Source organism: Varanus komodoensis, unplaced genomic scaffold, assembly GCF_004798865.1.
Source record: "Varanus komodoensis strain SLA01 unplaced genomic scaffold, ASM479886v1 scaffold9, whole genome shotgun sequence".
Taxonomy (NCBI): domain Eukaryota; kingdom Metazoa; phylum Chordata; class Lepidosauria; order Squamata; family Varanidae; genus Varanus; species Varanus komodoensis.
In genome coordinates, this window is record NW_025336598.1 from 23,579,946 (window position 1) to 23,598,383 (window position 18,438).

The 18,438-nt window shown below is 39.7% G+C and overlaps 1 protein-coding gene across 1 annotated transcript in view; it reads right to left on the reverse strand.

Moving 5' to 3' along the window:
* The window catches only part of SCFD2 (sec1 family domain containing 2), a 179,999-nt gene that overhangs the window by 126,273 nt on the left and 35,288 nt on the right, over positions 1-18,438 (reverse strand). The window contains exon 4 of the mRNA XM_044417834.1: positions 3,245-3,420. Within this exon, the coding sequence (XP_044273769.1) occupies positions 3,245-3,420 (176 nt within the window). The remainder of the gene's footprint in view (positions 1-3,244; positions 3,421-18,438) is intronic.

Here is an 18,438-nt window from a genome sequence, read left to right on the forward strand (position 1 = left end):
GCTGTTAATAGTTCACATTCTTAAGAAATCTTTCTTGGAACCAGAAGACTGTGCTATCAGTTGGTGATAAATCATCTTTTAGGGAGCAAGGGTTGATAGTGATGGCTGTACAGAACCAAAAATACTTGGGTGACACATATAATATGAATCCATTTCAGTCTGACTTCCATCCCTGGTTTGGCACTAAAACTACCTTAGTCACCCTTAGTCATCACCAGCCATGATACCCTTCTAAATCACATAGAAACAATGGGAACAAGGGATAGATACTGTGCTCTACTTGTTCTATGCCTACTCGGTAAGTTAGGTAGAGCTCTGGGCTATCTGAGAAATCTGGACTAATGAGTGGGATATAAAAACCTAAATAAATGAAATAAATAAGTTCCTTCCAGAAAGTAGAATAGGGGAGGATTGCTCTAGTGGGTGGAATATGCATTACAGGATTCTACAGAATGTCATTTTGTTCCCCATGCTGTTTGACTTCTACAGGAAACCACTGAGTGAGGTCATCCAGATGTCAATTAGCATACCAAGAGCAAAGTGATCGAGAGTTTCAATTAGTATGCCAGAGTAAGATGCCATCAGCTTGCAGAGGACACCTTGCCCAACATAAGAATATTCCCTGATGCAGCTAAGGAGACAGACATGCTAAACAGAGCTCTGAAGGTAAGAGGTGGTGTGTAGTCATTCAATTTATGATATTTTATGCTGCCTTGCTGTCTCTGATGTAATTGCATATTTTATTAAGTAGAAATTCCTTGTGTGTGCTGCTTTGAAAAAGTGTTTAAAAGCAGGTTATTCTTCAACGGCAGCAACAATGATGAATAAAACATTTGGGTGGAACAGAAAAAGAGAAGACAAGACCAAAAACATAAATAGATTGGTTTACACGAATAACTGATTAATTCTGAAGTTTTTGGCCTGTTCAGTTATCAAGATAGAAACATGCTTAGGGAACCCATATATTCAACACTCCATAGCAGAAGCTGTGCTACCAATGCAGTAAATAAGAAAGTAATCCTATGAATCTATTTCAAGTATTAAAAAAGGAACTATGAGGCTTTGCTTTTTTTCCACTAGATCTACAGGTTCTTCTCATCTACATGCTTGAAATAGGACTGGGTGCCCTACTTCAGAACACAGAAAGTTGCAAGCTGTATAGATCATGTAATTCAGAGTAATTGCTGTTAACTGCAGAAAATGAATGTATACTTAGAAAGCAATTATAATGCTCAAGAGGAAAGTTTGCTTTGGCTCAAATTCTGACCTTATTATAAAGGTTGGAAGGTAATGAGTATAAATACAGAGATGGGTATGATTAGGAAAATGCTGGGTAACCACTGGCAATCAAAGTATATATTTTATTTAGTTTGCTTGCCTTCTGCCCTTTTCTTCTACCCTCATTTTTCTTCACAATTTAGACTATTGTCGCATCTCCAGTGGGTGTTTCATGCAGTGCTGAACCTGTACTTTCATTCTGGTTCAAATAAAATTACATCTCATGCAACCACACTTTAGACACAGTTGGCCATGATCCAGCAAAAGCCAGAAAAGTTTGAAGAGCTTGATCATAAGCATGTCAAAGGGGAGCTTGATCATAAGCATGTATATAGAACTGCAGCATCATTTGCACTGATCTCAGTGTTTGAATTTTATGCACAAACGTAACTCTCCCCCTGAGCTAGGAGACTTACACTCAATTAATCTCTGGTAAACTGTGTTAACCTAGGGTGTCCTAGGGTGTTTAGCAGTGGCAAAGAGTGTTAGGTGGCTGCAACAATGGACTGGATGGGGCTAACAAGCTGAAGTTCAATCCAGACAAGATTGAGATGCTATTAGTGTGGGTGGTGCCCCTCACCAGATGGAGGGTGTTCAACTTGTTCCCGGTGTGGTAACACTCCTCTTAAATGAGCAGGTTCATAGTTTGAGGGTTCCCCTAAACCATCTGTGTCACTGGAAGCTTAGAGTGTCTACTATCAATTTTCACAGGTGGCCCAGCTGCACCCCTATCTGGACAGGGACAGTGTGATTTCAGAAAGCTATGCTCTGGTAACCTCTAAATTAGATTGCTGCAATGCAGTCCATGCAAAGTAGCCCCTGCAGACTGTTCAGAAGCTGCAGCTTGTACCAAGTATATCAGTCTGATTAAAAGTGGGAGCAGAAGGTCTAACACATAACAACAAATCTAGCCCACTTGAATCCATTGCCTATTTGTTTCCAAGTCCAATTCACATGTTAGTTTTAACCTAAAAAATCCTATGTGGCTTGGGACCACCATATTTGAAGAATGCTTCTTCTAACCACAGGCTGTAATATAATCAATATCTGAGGCCTTCCTCTGCCAACTCCACGGAAAGGTGGCTTCAAGGGAGGGTCTTCTTAGTGGCAGCCCCTCAACTGGGAAAGGATCTCCCCACCAAGCCCAACTTGGCATCAACTTGTCATCCTTTTAGACCAGCTTAGGACAGCCTTGCTGAGGCATTAAAATGTCTAAAGTTATCTAAAATTTAGCTTGATGGGGACACCCAGGTCTAGTGTTTTTAACAAGTCTATACTATACTAAATCCTACTTTTGCTGTTAGTTGTTTTAAAATTTCTAAGCAGCTTTTTGACATTTGTGTTATGGGAAATTTTTATCGTGTTCTTATTGTGTTGTGGTCCTGTTTGTGCACTGTTGCAAACCACTCAGGGTTTTGTCTGTTGAACAGCATAGGAATTAAATAAAGATGCTGTGAAAATTTGAGGTCTTGCTAGTGTTTGAAATGGTAGTCTATTTATTAGAATTGTTTATAGCCCAAATAGTTGTATGTAGTTTGTACAGCAAATGCCCTCTGGGTGGTTTACAAACATAAAACCAAACAACTTCCACCACAACAAAATAACAAATAAACAAACAAAAATAATGTAACAATAAAGTACCAAATACAATATTAAACAGAAAAATATTAAACATTTTAAAACATTATTGAAAAATAAAATAAATTATATGAAGAACATTAATAAAGCAACAGATTAAATATTAAATGTCTGCTTAAGGAGGAAGGATTGAACCTAAATGTATACAATGATGTAGCCAGGAAGATCTCTCTAGGAAGAGTATTCCACACATAGGGGCTACCAGAGATGAAGTTCCTTCTCTTCAAAGGGCTCTGAAAAGGGAGGGTGTGTAAAACACAGAAGAAATGAGAGTCTTAAGTATTATCTACTCCTTTGTAAAAAGCAATAAAGTTCCACCATACTGTACCTGCACAAGAAGCCTTTCAAAGGCTAAAAAGTTGTCCCATTTGGCACTCTGAGGGTGTTTTAGTGTCTGTACGATGGCCAGTGCAATCTGCAGAAGCCCACAATGATTTTCAAGAGCTTCAAGCTTCTTTTTGAAGAGCAAGATGTATGAGCTCAGCTGTTCAGGGGTGACTCTTCCTGTGAAAGAAAATTATATTACAGACATTTCACAGCAGTATATGGTATAAAAAGACAGTAAATATTATTCACAAACAGCAATATTCATGAAATGTGCTCCCTTGTTTTCCCTGTTTGTACAATGCAACACCTTCTTTTATACCACAATGGCCCAGTTTTGCCACTTGCGCAAGGATATTATCATGCAGCAACCAGCAGATGGTTACTGACATGCTTTGTCACAAATAAACACTATGAAAATCAGTGCTCACCATCCTAAGCTGTCCTCTTTTTTGGTAATTTCTATTAATACACAACCCAGCAGGAGTTACCACTCAATTATTTACATTTAATGGGTGTAATGAATGTCAACAATGTGGTGACCAGGACCCTGTAGGTACCCCAGCTAGAGGCACAAAGGTTGCTGCAGTGGTATAGCTGCCACCACCAAGAGTAGAGTAAGGATCTCAAGGGGGTCTCTTGCCTTGACCTTGTCTGGAAACTCTTGTGTCCTTAGGCAAGAGAGGTTCAGGTTTTGCTCAGCACATTGGATGCAACCTGGCTGTTAAAATAGTGTGAATGAGGCCAAGAATGGGATGCTCACCCCTTTCATGCAAAAGCACATAATCTGGGTTTTAGTAAACATAGAGTAAAAGATTTACTAGAGATTCAGTAATAAATACAGAATGGGGAAAGTTTGGTTGAATTCTGAGCATATAACAAGAAACAGGCAAAGTGTGAAAGCCAACATCTAGCTAGCATGGACCTGTGCAAGCTGTCCACCTGGTTCCTTGAAGACTTACTATGTCCATGATAAACTTCTCCTGGTGACTATGTGATGCCTTTCCCCATTTGTTTAGGGTAAAGCTACGCCTGAGCACTTGTACCAGAGAAACCTTGGTGCAATCTCCCCTCTTGCATGGCTACCTACTCCAGGGAGAGCTGCTTGTGGTATCCGTGCTGGAAAGGAAAGACCACTGCCTTATTTTCCAGTGGAGTCTACCTCCCCTGGGTCTACCCTCTTGCCAAGGTAGAGATTCCAAAGAATCCTGACTGTCCTATAATGGCACATTCTCAGTTCTGAGTGCGGAGACTGCTCACTGCTTAGGCACCTGGGCAGATTATTATTCAATAGGTTTGCTGCATGAAGGCACTTGACCTGAAGATGACTTCAGTCAAGGTATCTGCATGCAGATGTCTTGACCTTTATCTTTTTGCAAAAGGGAGGTTTTTGTGTCTTGCAGCTGAGTATGATGGAGTCAGCTTGGTCTGGCTGAGTGTGCCACTCCAGGCAGACCATAACAATCAACTACTAGATTATGTGAAAACAAAAGCAGCATCTGTGCATGTGTGCCTGAAGTGATGACTGACAAGTAAGAATATTCAACGTATGTGTCCTGCCAAGAGCCCCTGTTCTCTTGGCACACCCATCTTTTCCCTCCTCTACACAACATAACTGCTGCCACTTAATGTGCCCAGAACAATAGGATCAAAAGAAATCCACAGCTGATAACTGTTTCCCCCTACCCTATTAATTTAACCATTATGCAAGAGACATGTCATTCTCTGCTGGCACTACCACATACATTTTTCTTTCCAAAGAGCTTTCAAAGCAGAAGGAAAAAAAACACTGCTTTCCAATATAATGGGCTGGATCCAAAGAGCAGTGAGGAGGAAGAGAGCAACTAGCACTATTACACAAATGGTCATGCAAGCACTCATATTGAACTATAACAGATGGTTTCTCAGGCTTACACAAGAGGAAGAGCATCTTTCAGATTTAGTTCCACTTTTCCAATAGCTGTTGACCTTCAGCTTTTTGGATCCAAAAACAAGTGGGCTCAAGAAAATTTCCTTGCAAAGTCAACAAAACAGCATATACATCAAATTGACAATACTTCTGCACAGCTAAAAGCTGACAAAAGGATCTTATACTGGGCCTACAGAGGCTAAAAAAAAAAACATCCACAGTCACGTGTGTTTTCAGACTAAACATTTGAAATTCTGGTCAAGCTTTAATTTATTTCCTCTAAAGTTGTGTCAGGCAAATTGTTTTTGAAAATTTGAAAATGTTAACCCTTATGGTTTACAATGAGTACTTTTTAAACATTTAACAGTGGTGATATATTGCAGCTTACTCAAAATCTGATTGCTTCATACAAGAAAAAAGGGGTGTAAGGTTGAAGTCATATATAAAATAATTTAATGTTTCATAAACTGAAAGCTAGTATTACTTTTTGGAAGTAAGGCCATCTGTGACATGCTGTGTACAATGCCATCAATGGAGAGGTCCATCACAACTTGCGTTTTGCCTCTTAGATTTGGCTTCTGGCTTTTGCTAGAATCATATCTGATAATGTATTCACCTTGTAACCTTGCTCCAGGCCCAGTGAAGTCAAGAAGCTTGATTTAAGCTGGAAGCCTGCAGAATGGCCAAGAGCAAGGATTTACTGTCTAACTAAAGAGGAGATCGAAGGCAATAAATAAAGCTTCCTTCTAACTTCTTACTTGATTTGTCACTTCCTCCATTCTTTGAAAACGAATGTTCATACCTTAGTCTGGTTCAGTCTTCTCTCCCTCTCTCTCTTCTGCCATTCTATCTCTGCTGCCCCTGAGTCAAGTCAATTCCCTCCCCTCTTTTAAAACACCACCTGAAAAATCTGGTTTTTGCCATTATTGTTGAATCACCAAAGCCATACACATTCTCTGCTCCTTCACCCTTTTTCTAGTGCTGGGTTCTCCAACATAATGCTTATGGACACCGACGTGCCTGCAATCACCACTCCTGGCACCTAACAGGCTCCTCTCTCTCTCTCTCTCTCTCTCTCTCTCTCTCTCTCTGTGTGTGTGTGTGTGTGTGTGTGTGTGTGTGTTCTCTTTTTTCTTTTAACTGGGAGACTGGCATGTTGCAAAGCAAAGTGCTGGTTTCCAGCACTAACTTTATTTCTAAGATTGCCTATGAGCACCACAGACATTCTTTGAAAAATATTATTATTATTATTATTGTTATTATTATTATTATAACATTTCTATGCCGCCCCTTGCCGAAGCCTCGGGGCGGCTTACAACACAATAAGATACATTGAAATACAATAGAACATAATAAATTACCAATAAATACAAAAATACAAAAAATACACTGAGATAAAATAAAAATGCTGGTATTCCAGCATGTCCAAGCAGTCAGAAAACAGAGGACAAGTTAAGCTGAGGGATGGAAGGGAATATCCAGGAGATAGATGGGCATGCTATTTTCTGTGCTAAGTGTCTTTTGCCTTCTTTGTGTGGTAGGTGTGGGTGTGTTTTTCTGAGCAGGGCAAGTTTGCTTTTGAGAAATGGGTATTTTGTTGTGCTCTGTGGAAGCAAATATTTATTTATTTAATATAAAATAAATATAGATGTGATTTGACACTGGGACTTAGCCCCCACCTCTACCTTGTGCTCAGTTTCTTGTCTCTAAGCCTCATAGTTTGTCATCTGTCAAATGGGTGTTGCAGCAGAAACTTGCAAGTTTAAAAAAATGTGTTGGTGTGCACATTTTGGAACTTAGACCCTATTTCCACCTTGTACCAAGGTTCTTGGGCAAGTTACTTTTCTTCTAGCTTTGTTAGTTTGCCTTTTGGGAATAGTGACTGGCTATAAACACCACAGGAGCCACCTTGTGAGCAGGAGGGCCCTGCTGTAGTAGCCATTTTTGTAAGAGTTGTGATTTTAACTCTCAAAATCCAGCATGTGCCTACCAACTCAAGAAGGCTGGGGGACACTGGTTTGAGTGATGCAGTGCCTAGCAAAACACAATAAGCTGCACATGAAGAAAGAGCCACATCTTTTACATTTTCAATCACACCAAAGTCTGGTGTGATTGGCAAAAATTCAGTTCTCTTGAAACCTTGTGTGAATGAGTGTGCATATCTGAGGCAGAGAGAGAAAAAATCATCTGTTTTCTTATTAGTCTTCTTTAAGGCACATTGCCCACAACTTTGTATTGGACATGAATTTCACAGCACAAAATGTATGTGAATTCAATCATATAGCACATACATATTACAAATAGGGTGGGAGGTTTACATCAATGAGCTAAAGAAAGCAGAGCCCTGATGAGTTCTGTTTTTGACTGAACATATTTTGAAAGTTCTGCTTGAACTATGCATGCACTTTTCATTCCTGATAATACACATTCTACATAGATACCTATACCAAATAGCAAAACATCTCATGAGAAGCAGCCTTAAATTAAGTCTCCATGGTAGCCTTGTCATTCTGATAGGACAATCATAATTACAAGAAAACTTTATTCTCCAAGATTGATTGACTGGTGCTAAAAATGCCATGTGCTTAAAATTCAGAATCCCAAAGGAGACTGATTCTTAACTCAAGACTTTATGGATGAATGAGGTGTTAAAAAGGAGAGTTCAGCAATACTGAAGGTGTCTGAATAGATGTAGTCTTTCATTTTGAATGTTATATCTAGTTAATTATCTCCTCAGGGACCAATTAATAGGGGAGTAAACTTTGAGGAACTGAGTAAGTGGCCTCTTTCCTGAGGATACAAGTTCTGCCAAGTATGTTAAATTCAGTCCAGCTTTTTTGGTACTCGATTCCAGAGGTCGTCAGCTTTCAGCTGACAATCAACAGTAAGTGATTCCTTATGTTCCTCTCAAAATCCTTAGATTTCATAAACCAGACTGCAGAATGTAGAACAACTTTGCAGAAAGCAGCAGCAACAACAGCAACTGTCATTTGTAAAGCATTTCATAGTGACTTAAGATTTCCCCACATATATTTCTTTTTATAATCTTCACAATAATCTTGTTTGTTTTTTAAGAATTACTATCCTAATGTTATAGAGGGTATGTAATGTGGCATCTGTGGGGACCTTCAACAGCACCTACAGAGCTCTCCCTTCCTTGCACGCTTAAAAACCTTCAGAAAGTTTTTTTACCTTCCTTGCGAACCTCTAGCCTTGCTATTTCACTTTCTTCTATCCCTATTTCCTCCTCCACTGAAGCCTCTGACATCACTATTTTCCCAAAACCGATTTAGCTCACTTCCCTCCATAGCCTTGCTGTTTCCCCACTCCTTTGTCTTGCTGTTTCCCCTCTCTCCTTCCTTCTTTTTAGCTTTGCTATTTCTTTCCCCACCACTTTCCTAGGCCATTTCTCTCCCATTATCCTACTGCTTTGATAGTTCCCTTTTCCCTATCAGCCTCTAGTTTCCCTATTTCCCTTCCCTGCCCTCTTTAGATCACCTTTGACTAGTCAGGCAGCTAGTATATGATTTACTGATTTACTGCATCTTATGTGGCAGCCATTTTATGATGGTGCCCCCTGGGGTTGCTTCCATTCTAAAATGTCTTCCTGGGTCCAGAGAGGTTGGTGACCCCTACTGTGTTGTATAGCAATATACACTCTGTGTGTGTGTGTGCATGTGTGTGTGTGTGTGACCCCTACTTGTTGTATAGCAATATACAGTGTGTGTGCGCGCACACACACACACACGCACACACACACATGTGTGGTAGCTAAGGACAAGAATAAGAGCAGCCCTCCTCTTACTGTTCACTGATCTTAGGATGTGGCACAGCCAATACCCACATGACTCAGCAATGAAGAGACCCAACACATGCTGGCAAATCTGGAGGTGTGGCCCTCACACCATGCCCCTCAACATGCACACAACACCACAACACCCCCAACATGTGAACACCAGTAGCAAAGGCAGGAAGCACACAGATTCACAGAAACCAAAGCAGCCCTGCAGTGAGAAGAGGAAGGCTTCAAATAGTGCAGTCTGCATACACTCCAGCCTCAGGAATCAAGCAACCTACCCTGGCAACCCATGGAACTAATCACCACCCATTCCACCTGCACTAGCCCAGCATGCACCCCCAGGCCCTTTTTAGCTCACCCCCTGCTAAATGCCTTGCACATGCCTTGCAGCAGCACCCAAATTTACTTCTGTATCTTGGGTGAGGCAATCTTAGAGCCCTACAGAGATGAAAGTGGAGGATCCCAATCAAGCTCCCTGCTGCAGCCTGGAAGGCCCATGATGAGGCCAGCAGAAGCCAGTTTAAATTACAGTGGGGAAGGAGAATCCTGTTCACTAACCCCAAATACAGAAACAATACATGTGACAAATCAATACTTCTTATTGCACAGCACCAGGAGAGAAGTGGATCCTTCCAATATAAAAATCTCTGGATCATCACACTAGACTAGCTCTTTACCAGAGATAACATTTCTGTGACCTACTCTCAGGATAAACCCATAATTTACCATTGGCAGTAATAAATTACATGGCACTAAAACAATTTGCTTGTGTAATTATGCAGAAAGAGAGAGATGGTGTCATAGATGAGAGATTAATTCACATCTGGATATACATGACTTGTTTTTTAGCAGCTGTCTTAATTCAGAAACAACAACAACACAACAAAAGAATGACTGCCCTGCTTCTCAGTAAATATACAGTATATAGTTCAAACAAACTGACAGAACTCTCATTATCATTTTAAATGCTTTAGCTCTGAAACTTGTCTATCAGCAGCATAAGTTTAGTTTAAGAAATAGACAAGCTAATACAGGCAGTCCCCAAGTTACAATCAATCTGTGCTTATGAATGGACTGCCATAAAGCCTGTTAATTAAAAAAAAAAAAAAAGCTGGGGGGGGGGGGGAGTAAAAGGGGAAAAAAGGGAAGCCTCCAAAGCATTGTCTTCCTGCTTCGCCATCTAGAGATTCTTTCATGTGTCCAAGACAAGGATTTCCTTGGACCTAATTGTCCAGTACTATCTTGATCTTCAAATAAAACTGGATGGCATTTGACACTTGGTTTCCACGCTGAGTCTTGTAAAGGGGTTTTTCCCTTTCTCATTACTTGGTATGGAAACACAGAAAGCTGCTCATGGAGCAAGTCTTCCATTTGTCTTTCCATCCTTTCTTTTCTTCAGATGAACTCAGAAAATAAGAAAAGCTCTTAACCAGAGAGAATATAAAGATAAATGTGACAACCAGTTAAACAGTCCCTTAAGATACTAGATAAATGCTACAAAGCGGGCACAATGAACCAAAGAGCTCCCCATTTCCAAGCTGTAAGAAAGCAATAAAACTGTGAGCTGGGTAAGAGGGTCTCTAGTTTCTCATTACAAAAAACATTAGAAAATGTTTGGAATCAACTTGCAGCCTAGTGGTGGGGGTTTCCCTTTACTGCTACTGCAGTATTGGCTGCCCACCCCTCACCACACAATGCCCTGAGTCTTTTAGGATGCTGGTGATGAGCTGCCTACTCTAAAACTGTAAGAAAAGTTCGACAAGACTATTTGTATAAGAGGAGTGCTCCAGTTATTTAAAATCCTTTATATGTTATTTCTATGAGGTAATTCCTGGGAAGGGAGTGTCCTGATCACATGGAGGTTTAAACCTGCTTGTCTATATGCTTCTTCATTGTGACAACTAACCTAAGGCATTCTTTTCCAGAGTCAGGGCAAACACTGGGAGCAGTGCCATATTTCCTATTAATTTCATGATGCCCTCATCCCAGAAGTAATGCAGGCAATGGGAATCTCTGGATTTACTATTACTAGCAAATTTTAGGATTTCCTAGTGAATAATTAGTTTCATTAATACAATGTCTATTCTTCCATTTTTGAATGGTCATTTACAAGTTATTTACAAGGACATTGTCAACTGTCTGCCACTGAAATTGAATTATTACTTGGAGTATCCATGTAGGTCTTGACACTGCCCTATGTACTATTAGTCCAAAGAGTAGTTGCTAAAAGCATTAGCAGAAACAATGGACTGTTACCATGAAATGTTATTGATCATTGCATTTTGACAGGAGAGGCTGGTGACTCCTATGTCAGTGAGCTGCTTATGCATTGCAGTTTTTAATTCAAGCATTATAAGACTTATCTCTGGTGCTTCATGGTGGTGAACCTATTTGAGAGATGGAGTTTAGCATCATGGATGTTAAGCTCCTACAGAGCTTAACATTAAAGCTGCACTGGATGAGCAGCCCTAACAACAGACTCACCTGTCCCACTGGCAGAATCGCCAGACTCCTTTGAACATGGGCAACAACATAAAAATAAGCATTTTGTCAAAAATAGGCAAATGATGGCCTGGTTTCCATGTAACAACTACACATCAGTTTAAAACCTAAGCGGTTGCCTGAGCAGGAAAGAGGGCATGCTGCCTGCATGCCTCTTCCACTTTTACTCTTCATAGCATGTGGCTGGGTTACCACTGAGTTCTTTAGCTCACTACAGGCAGTGTACCCTTGCATACCCAGCATCCCAACACTTTTTAAACTGATGAGCTGTTATATGCAAATACCCGGTTGACCTAACTTGCATATAATAGCTACATATGATTGAATTAACTGTGGCTTGTTGAATCATAAGTTATGGTTACATGAGAATCCAGAACTATGGATTATCTATGTGTTGTTACTCACAAATAACTAGCAATAGAGAGAACACATTGTTTGTTGTTAAGTTGTTTAAACCACAGGTTGTCATTACATGTGAACACAGTTGTTTTGCCAAGCTACAAAAGTAGCAGACAAGAGCCATGGCCAATTTTGAAGTGCTGCAAAGGAAGGAGTAGTGAAAGATGAAGAAAACAACAAAGGACTGAAAAAAACAAATCACAATTTTGTCCAACAACCAGACAAACCTACCAGACAAACTCTGTGAAAGGCAACAAATTATGGCTCATTTAATTTGAATAAAATTTATTTAAACCACAGTTCAGCATTATGTGCTAACTAGGCCACTGGGTTCAAATTAAAGTATTTGTAAATTGCATTAAGTTGCACTGTAAGATCACTGCAAATTGAATTTGTATGTAATCCTTTCTGAAGAATCAAGATCAATATCACTGTTTCCCTTTAATTATATTTTGATTAGCTTTATTTTAAATAAAAATCAGCCAAGATACTTGGCTATAAATTCATGTTTAGGTATTTAGGTTTCCTATCTTCCAACAAAAGCTTCAGATTAGAGACTCAGTTTCATCCCAAAAGCCACACATTCATATACAAAAAGGCCATTGTCAGAAAACTCCCTAGTTACAATAAACAGTAAGGTCAGCCAAACAGTACTCTACCATATGCCAGGCACAATTTAATATGCAAAGATAACATACAACCCGCATATTAGGGATATATGTCTCTGCATGGGATTTTAAAAACTGTATTGTGTTCCCAGTTTTTTAATGACTTATATGGATAAGTGAAAAACAACTTAGCTAAAGAATACAATCTGTTATTACCCATTTGTCAGTTGTAATCTAATGTCAGCATTCCTATAACTTTTGTAGATATTTCATCTACAACTAAACTTCAAACAAGGAATGCTTTACTGCAGCTGAAAGCTGGATCAAAGGTAAAAAAAGTCAGGCCTCTTTGCCATATCCAGCTGACCACTTTCTCCCTCATCCTCTGAGAACAAGTCACTGGCATCTGTAATTTTCTCCTCTTTCAACAAGAACAGTGGGAAAGATCCAGCAGTGCTTACAGAGTAGTGTTATAGCCATTCTGCTAGCTTAACCAACTGAGTACAACCAACATTAGTGCTTGCAAGTGCAATAAGAAATTTGGTGTTGCGGTTTTTCTTTAAACCAAGACTGTCAGAGAGGCAAGCACCTTGTTTCAACCAAAATCACATTACCAGGAGGCTTCTAGGAGTGCTATTTTATATATCATTGCTTTCATGCTCTGCTTGTTAGCAGTCCATAGCAACTGGTTGTCCATTCTGAGAACAGAATAGTAGACTAGATAGGCTTTTGCTCTGATTCAGTGAGACAATTCTTATATTTATTTATTAAGTAATGGACAGCATACAAATTTTTACATAAATAAATAAATTTATAAACCATGCCTATAGCCCTATTTAGGGCTCTCTGGGTGGTGTACATTTCATTGGTTTACATTTCATTAAAACCAACAATAAAATGAATAGCTCTATAAAATACTACAATACAATAATATGGACAGAGTATAGCAGCTTAAAACATCAATTTAAAATTTCAAAAAATACATATAACAATAAAATATTTTTTTAAATACCTGGAGAATAAAACAGTCTTTGCCTGGCATGAAATGCCATCTTTACAATCTTTTTGGCACCAGGCAAAATAGTCCTCTTCTCCAGATCTTTTAACAATTGATTTTATATTTGGATATTATTTATATTATTTTTAGCTTGAAAATATTATTTATTTAAATATATTTAATGTATTGATTTCTGTTCTTGGCTGTGTATTTCTCTGTTTTATTGTATGTTGTTCTTTTATTGTCATTTTATGTAATATTATAATCCACTTAGAGAGTCTTCGGACTAGTATAGTGGAATATAAGTAGAACGAACAAACAAACGATGAAAGCACCAGGTGGACTTCTTTGGACAGCCTATTATAGAAGTGAGGTACAACCACCAAAAAGGTCCTCCTTCTATTTACAATCTCCCTCACCTCTTTGCCAGATGGTTCTTTGGCCATCTGCCAAAGATGCCTGTGACTCAGATCTTAAGGACTGGTATGGAAGGTGGCCCTTCAGGTCCTTATTTGGGGGGGGGGGGGGGATGACTCAGACACCACTTTGCAATTCTTTGTGATTTTCTGTAACGTTGAAAATGGATGATCTCCATCTCCCTGCATGATGGATGTGGTTCGAATGTGCATGAGTCATGTGCATGCATGTAAAAGAGAGATGTTCATCTTACATTTCAAGCATTACAAAGTGCGAGGAACAGGAGGCATGAGTAACTTTTCCTCCCCATGTTCCTCATTTTATACTGTCCAAAGTTGATCATATTTCTGCCTTTTCTTGTACCTTGGATAGTCTTTCATGTTCCCAAAGTTCAGACATACCTTACCCTGATAAATCCACCATTTCCTTTGATGTTTTTCTTTCTTTCTTTACTGCCAGATAGTTATATACTACTTAGAGGATTTACAGTAGTCTTATCCCAGCCTCTTTCACAAAGCCTACTGTATTAGTGTATTGTTACTATAGACTAGGTCCGCCCTGTACTCTTTAATGAGATGCTTTTGTCCTTCAGGTTGCATTCTGCATAGTTTACTAGGAAAGAACTGAGGGGGCTTTCTTCCATTAATGGAGGGTTAGAGTAACAGAAGAGAGCACTTTGTTTCTGTTATCCTCCTGGTGTGTCAGCTTTCATCATTCAACATGCCAATAAAGAGACATAATAAAGGGATTCAGGCTCAGTTTAGATTTACTGTCCTCTGTTAAAAGTGCCAAGCAAGGCAGACCTTTTCTGAAGCCACAGAACGACATTTGTAGCAAAGTGTCTTTTGCTGCCAAATAATATGCTAATAGCAAAGCTTAAAACAAAAGCATCATGGACCATCACTTTCAGAAGAATTCTAAGATATGCATCTGATCACCACAGAGGCTGTGAAGGAAGTCAGGATTGGGAAAAGAAGAAGCAGCACTTCTACTGAAGGAACAACACTTCTTTGTTTCCGGAGGCTACCCACAGAATAGAAATTTCTTTTGAAACCTCATATTCTCAAGTGTGTTAAAATACTATAATTGATGAAACCTGATGAGGCATCAAATATTACTTCCTTTTACATACAGATCACTCTCAGTTATAAATCATTAAAACAAAATATTCCAAGGGATTATTGGATAAACACAGCTACTTTTAGTCTCTAGATTTTGTTTAAAAGCCTAAACCAAGCTTTTTTTAAGTACAAAGAATACACACATTTTGAAATGATGGACGTATCACTGATAGTATGAAACAGTAGGTGTCTAATTGAAAAATGTTTATCTAGGTAGCTGAAAAACAGTCACCTAATCTTAAATGCCAATAAACAATCTCTATATACATGCAATTGCTTGGAATCTGAAGCATTTAATAGCTAGCAAATTTCCAGTCATTATCCTAGTGGGCGTTTGCATTGTGAAGTGATCTCTGGAGGGGCACTCTGTACAGAGACACAATGCCCTCTCAACCTACCCAGTGTCATGAACTCCAATGTGGTACTTCAGTTTTTCCATAGTAGTTTATGCTGCCCACACACTTACATGGGGGGGGGGGGAGCAAAGATGGTCTATAAGAAACTAAGTAAAAGCAGCTTCCACTTGCCTCCCTCTACTGGTGTTCTCAATTTCTTGGGGAAGCAGTTCCTCAAATTCCTTCAGCTGATTTCTGTTTATGCTGCACTATAAACTCCCAGGTTCTCAATGGGAAAGAGAGCCATTTAGAATCAAGCTGCTTTTCTATTTATATACTTCCTTCCTTAGGTTTTAATCCTGGGCCATGCTAAGGTATAAAAGAAGATTCTCCCTCTCCCTCTCCCTCCCTCTCTCTCTCACACACACCTGAATTCATCCTTTTGTGACACCTCAGACCTTTATCTCATTCTATCTCTATGTACATAGTGGAGAGCTCCTGGACAGTTGCCCAGTTAGAAAGCAAAGATAGTTGTGTTGGTCAAAGGAAAAAGGCTAAAGTGGGTATTGACCCAATATTTTTATAACTCAAAGACCAGAAAATACTGTACTCAAAAGCTTGTACATTGTGATCTCTGAAAAGGCTTAATAAAAGTAATATGGATTGCTAATACGGTTTCTGGCTTTGTCAAAAAAATATGAGTTTGATCAATAGATTTGATAGATGCCCTATCAAACTTTAATCTAGGATGGGATGATCTATTATGCAGCCTGTGGGCTGCCTGTGGGCCACATGTGGCCCCCATGGCCTTGTTCTGTGGCCCTTCTGCCTCTTGGAGCCATCCCGTTTCCCCACCCCACAAGTCTGGATCCCAGCAATGGCACAGGCATGACTGCAGCAAGTTCTTCCAAGGCTGCTGGCTCTCTTCAGAAGAGAGCAGGTCAGGATGGCAGCCTCACGAATGCTCAGCATGCTCCACACTTGTCAGCATGGGCAGGTGGGGCATGTTGGGAAATGTCCAAGTGCAAGAGGCTCAGTGTATCAATTCCAAGGAGGAGGGCAGGGCCAGAGGGTCCATGGGAGGATTTCTGGGAGGGAGAAACAGGAAAGAAAGGGATGTGCCACCCCAGACGTGCAGTCATTTTGCTTGGGCTGTGGTCAGAAAACAAGTTGCAGAGATCACAGGCCCACAAGGCATTATTTTTGGTTCAGTGTAATTCATTGAGAGACCCCCGGGTTTTGTGTCCAAGTCCTCATGCGGCCCTCAAGGTATGAAATGTTGTACTGCCCTGTTCTAGGACTTAATGATTTATTTTATCTACTACATTTAAATAACACCTTTCTGCCAAGAGAGTTTACAGTTTAGAACAAACAACATTTATAAAAGCATTTATAAAACACAAAATAATAAAAAAGCAGACTTGCTTTACGTTACCAGAAACTAGTCTTTTTCTTCTATTAGGTTTTCTAACACTTCAGAAAATATTTATCAGTATGATTAAAGGAAGATTGCCAGGAAATTAATTTGGGAGGAATGCTGGTTTCTCCTATGCTGTTATCTTCCCAAGTTTTGAAAATCACACAAAGGCTCATCTCTAAGTTCCCTCTTAAAATCCCTATTTCGCTGAAATTTTGTTTTCAGGAAACAGGAGGAATAGGGATCAAATCTAATGAAGTAATTCCGTTGTTTACCCCTTTACTGTCCACACACAAGTTCCCTTCAAATCTGCTCTAGTGGGTCAAGGGACCCTCTATAGCAGATTTTCATTGGGCCCAAAGGAATAGTGGAAGAGCAAGAAAGAAAGTTCCTCCATGTGACACTTAATTCCACCAGCAGAAAAACAGTTTTATGGACCCTTAAGGACTGACAGACTTATTCTGACATAAGCTTTTGCAGACTATAGGCTGGTTCATTAGTTGCCTAGGAAAAACTAATCATTAGATCTGGCCTGCCATGCTTGTTCCTCACCTGCCTCAGAGGTTTTGGACTCGCTCAGAGAAAACAAACTCCAAATTAATCCAAAAAATCTGAGCTGGCACAGGCATTCTTTGAAACTGAGCAGAGAGCCGGCACATGGACCTAATTGTAAAAGCTCAACTGCACGTGTGCCAGCTCTCCCCCCCACCCCCACTGCATGCATATACAGAGCGGGAATACGGAGCAGGAAATAGAAGAGAGTTGGGTGAAAGAGAGAGACGAAGATGATAAAAAAGGACTGAAGATAAGAAAATATAACTTTAAAATCTATTTTTAATTATGTGAGCCACATCCCCGGGCTGCGTGCCAAGCCACAGTTGCCTCACCAAGCCTGGGGGCAGCCGCTTGCGGAGGAGCCACAGAAGCCACGGCCTTCAATGGGGGAGCTGCCACGGTTGAGCAGCTGCCCCTGAGCTCGGTGACAAAAACTGGCTGATTGGTCCATGTTGTAAATTAAGTGGAGGGGGGTAAGTAAGAGATGGAAGACTAATGGTCTAGAGAAATTTTACCAATTCCGATAACATTTTAAAGCTGGAATATTATATATAAGTACAAAGAAAACATGCATTTTGAAATGATGGACATATTACTAATAGTCTGAACAGGAGGTATCTAACTGAAAAATGTTTATGTAGGTAGCTGAGAAACAGTCACCTAAATAACATTTTAAAGCTGGAATATTATATATTTGGACATTTTTTTCTTCAGTGGTCCTCTTTAAAAACACATGAATTGAGTGATCAGTGATTTGTAAACCACCTTTCTGTCACTACTTCTACAGATAACAAAAACTGCTTTGTTCAGAGGTGGCCTGGGGGCAGTTTTCACAAGGGGCTTATAATTAACTAAAATTGGTAACACAGGTCTTTAAAGTGAAAAGATGAACCTTTTTACTCTGCCTTGAACACCAAGAAGTTCAAAAGGGAGAAGGATGTTTTCAAACACGAAATGTGAATGAAAGCATTTATTATGGCCACTTCAGACAACTGCTGGTAAAATGTTAAGGTGGGAGCCTAGCTCTCAAGTAACTTTCGAGTGAAGCTGCACATATTCAGACTCCATGTCAGTGCTGCAATTTAGATTTAAATGTGGAAGCAAGTTTTAAATACCTGCATCTTACAAAGAAGTTTGAT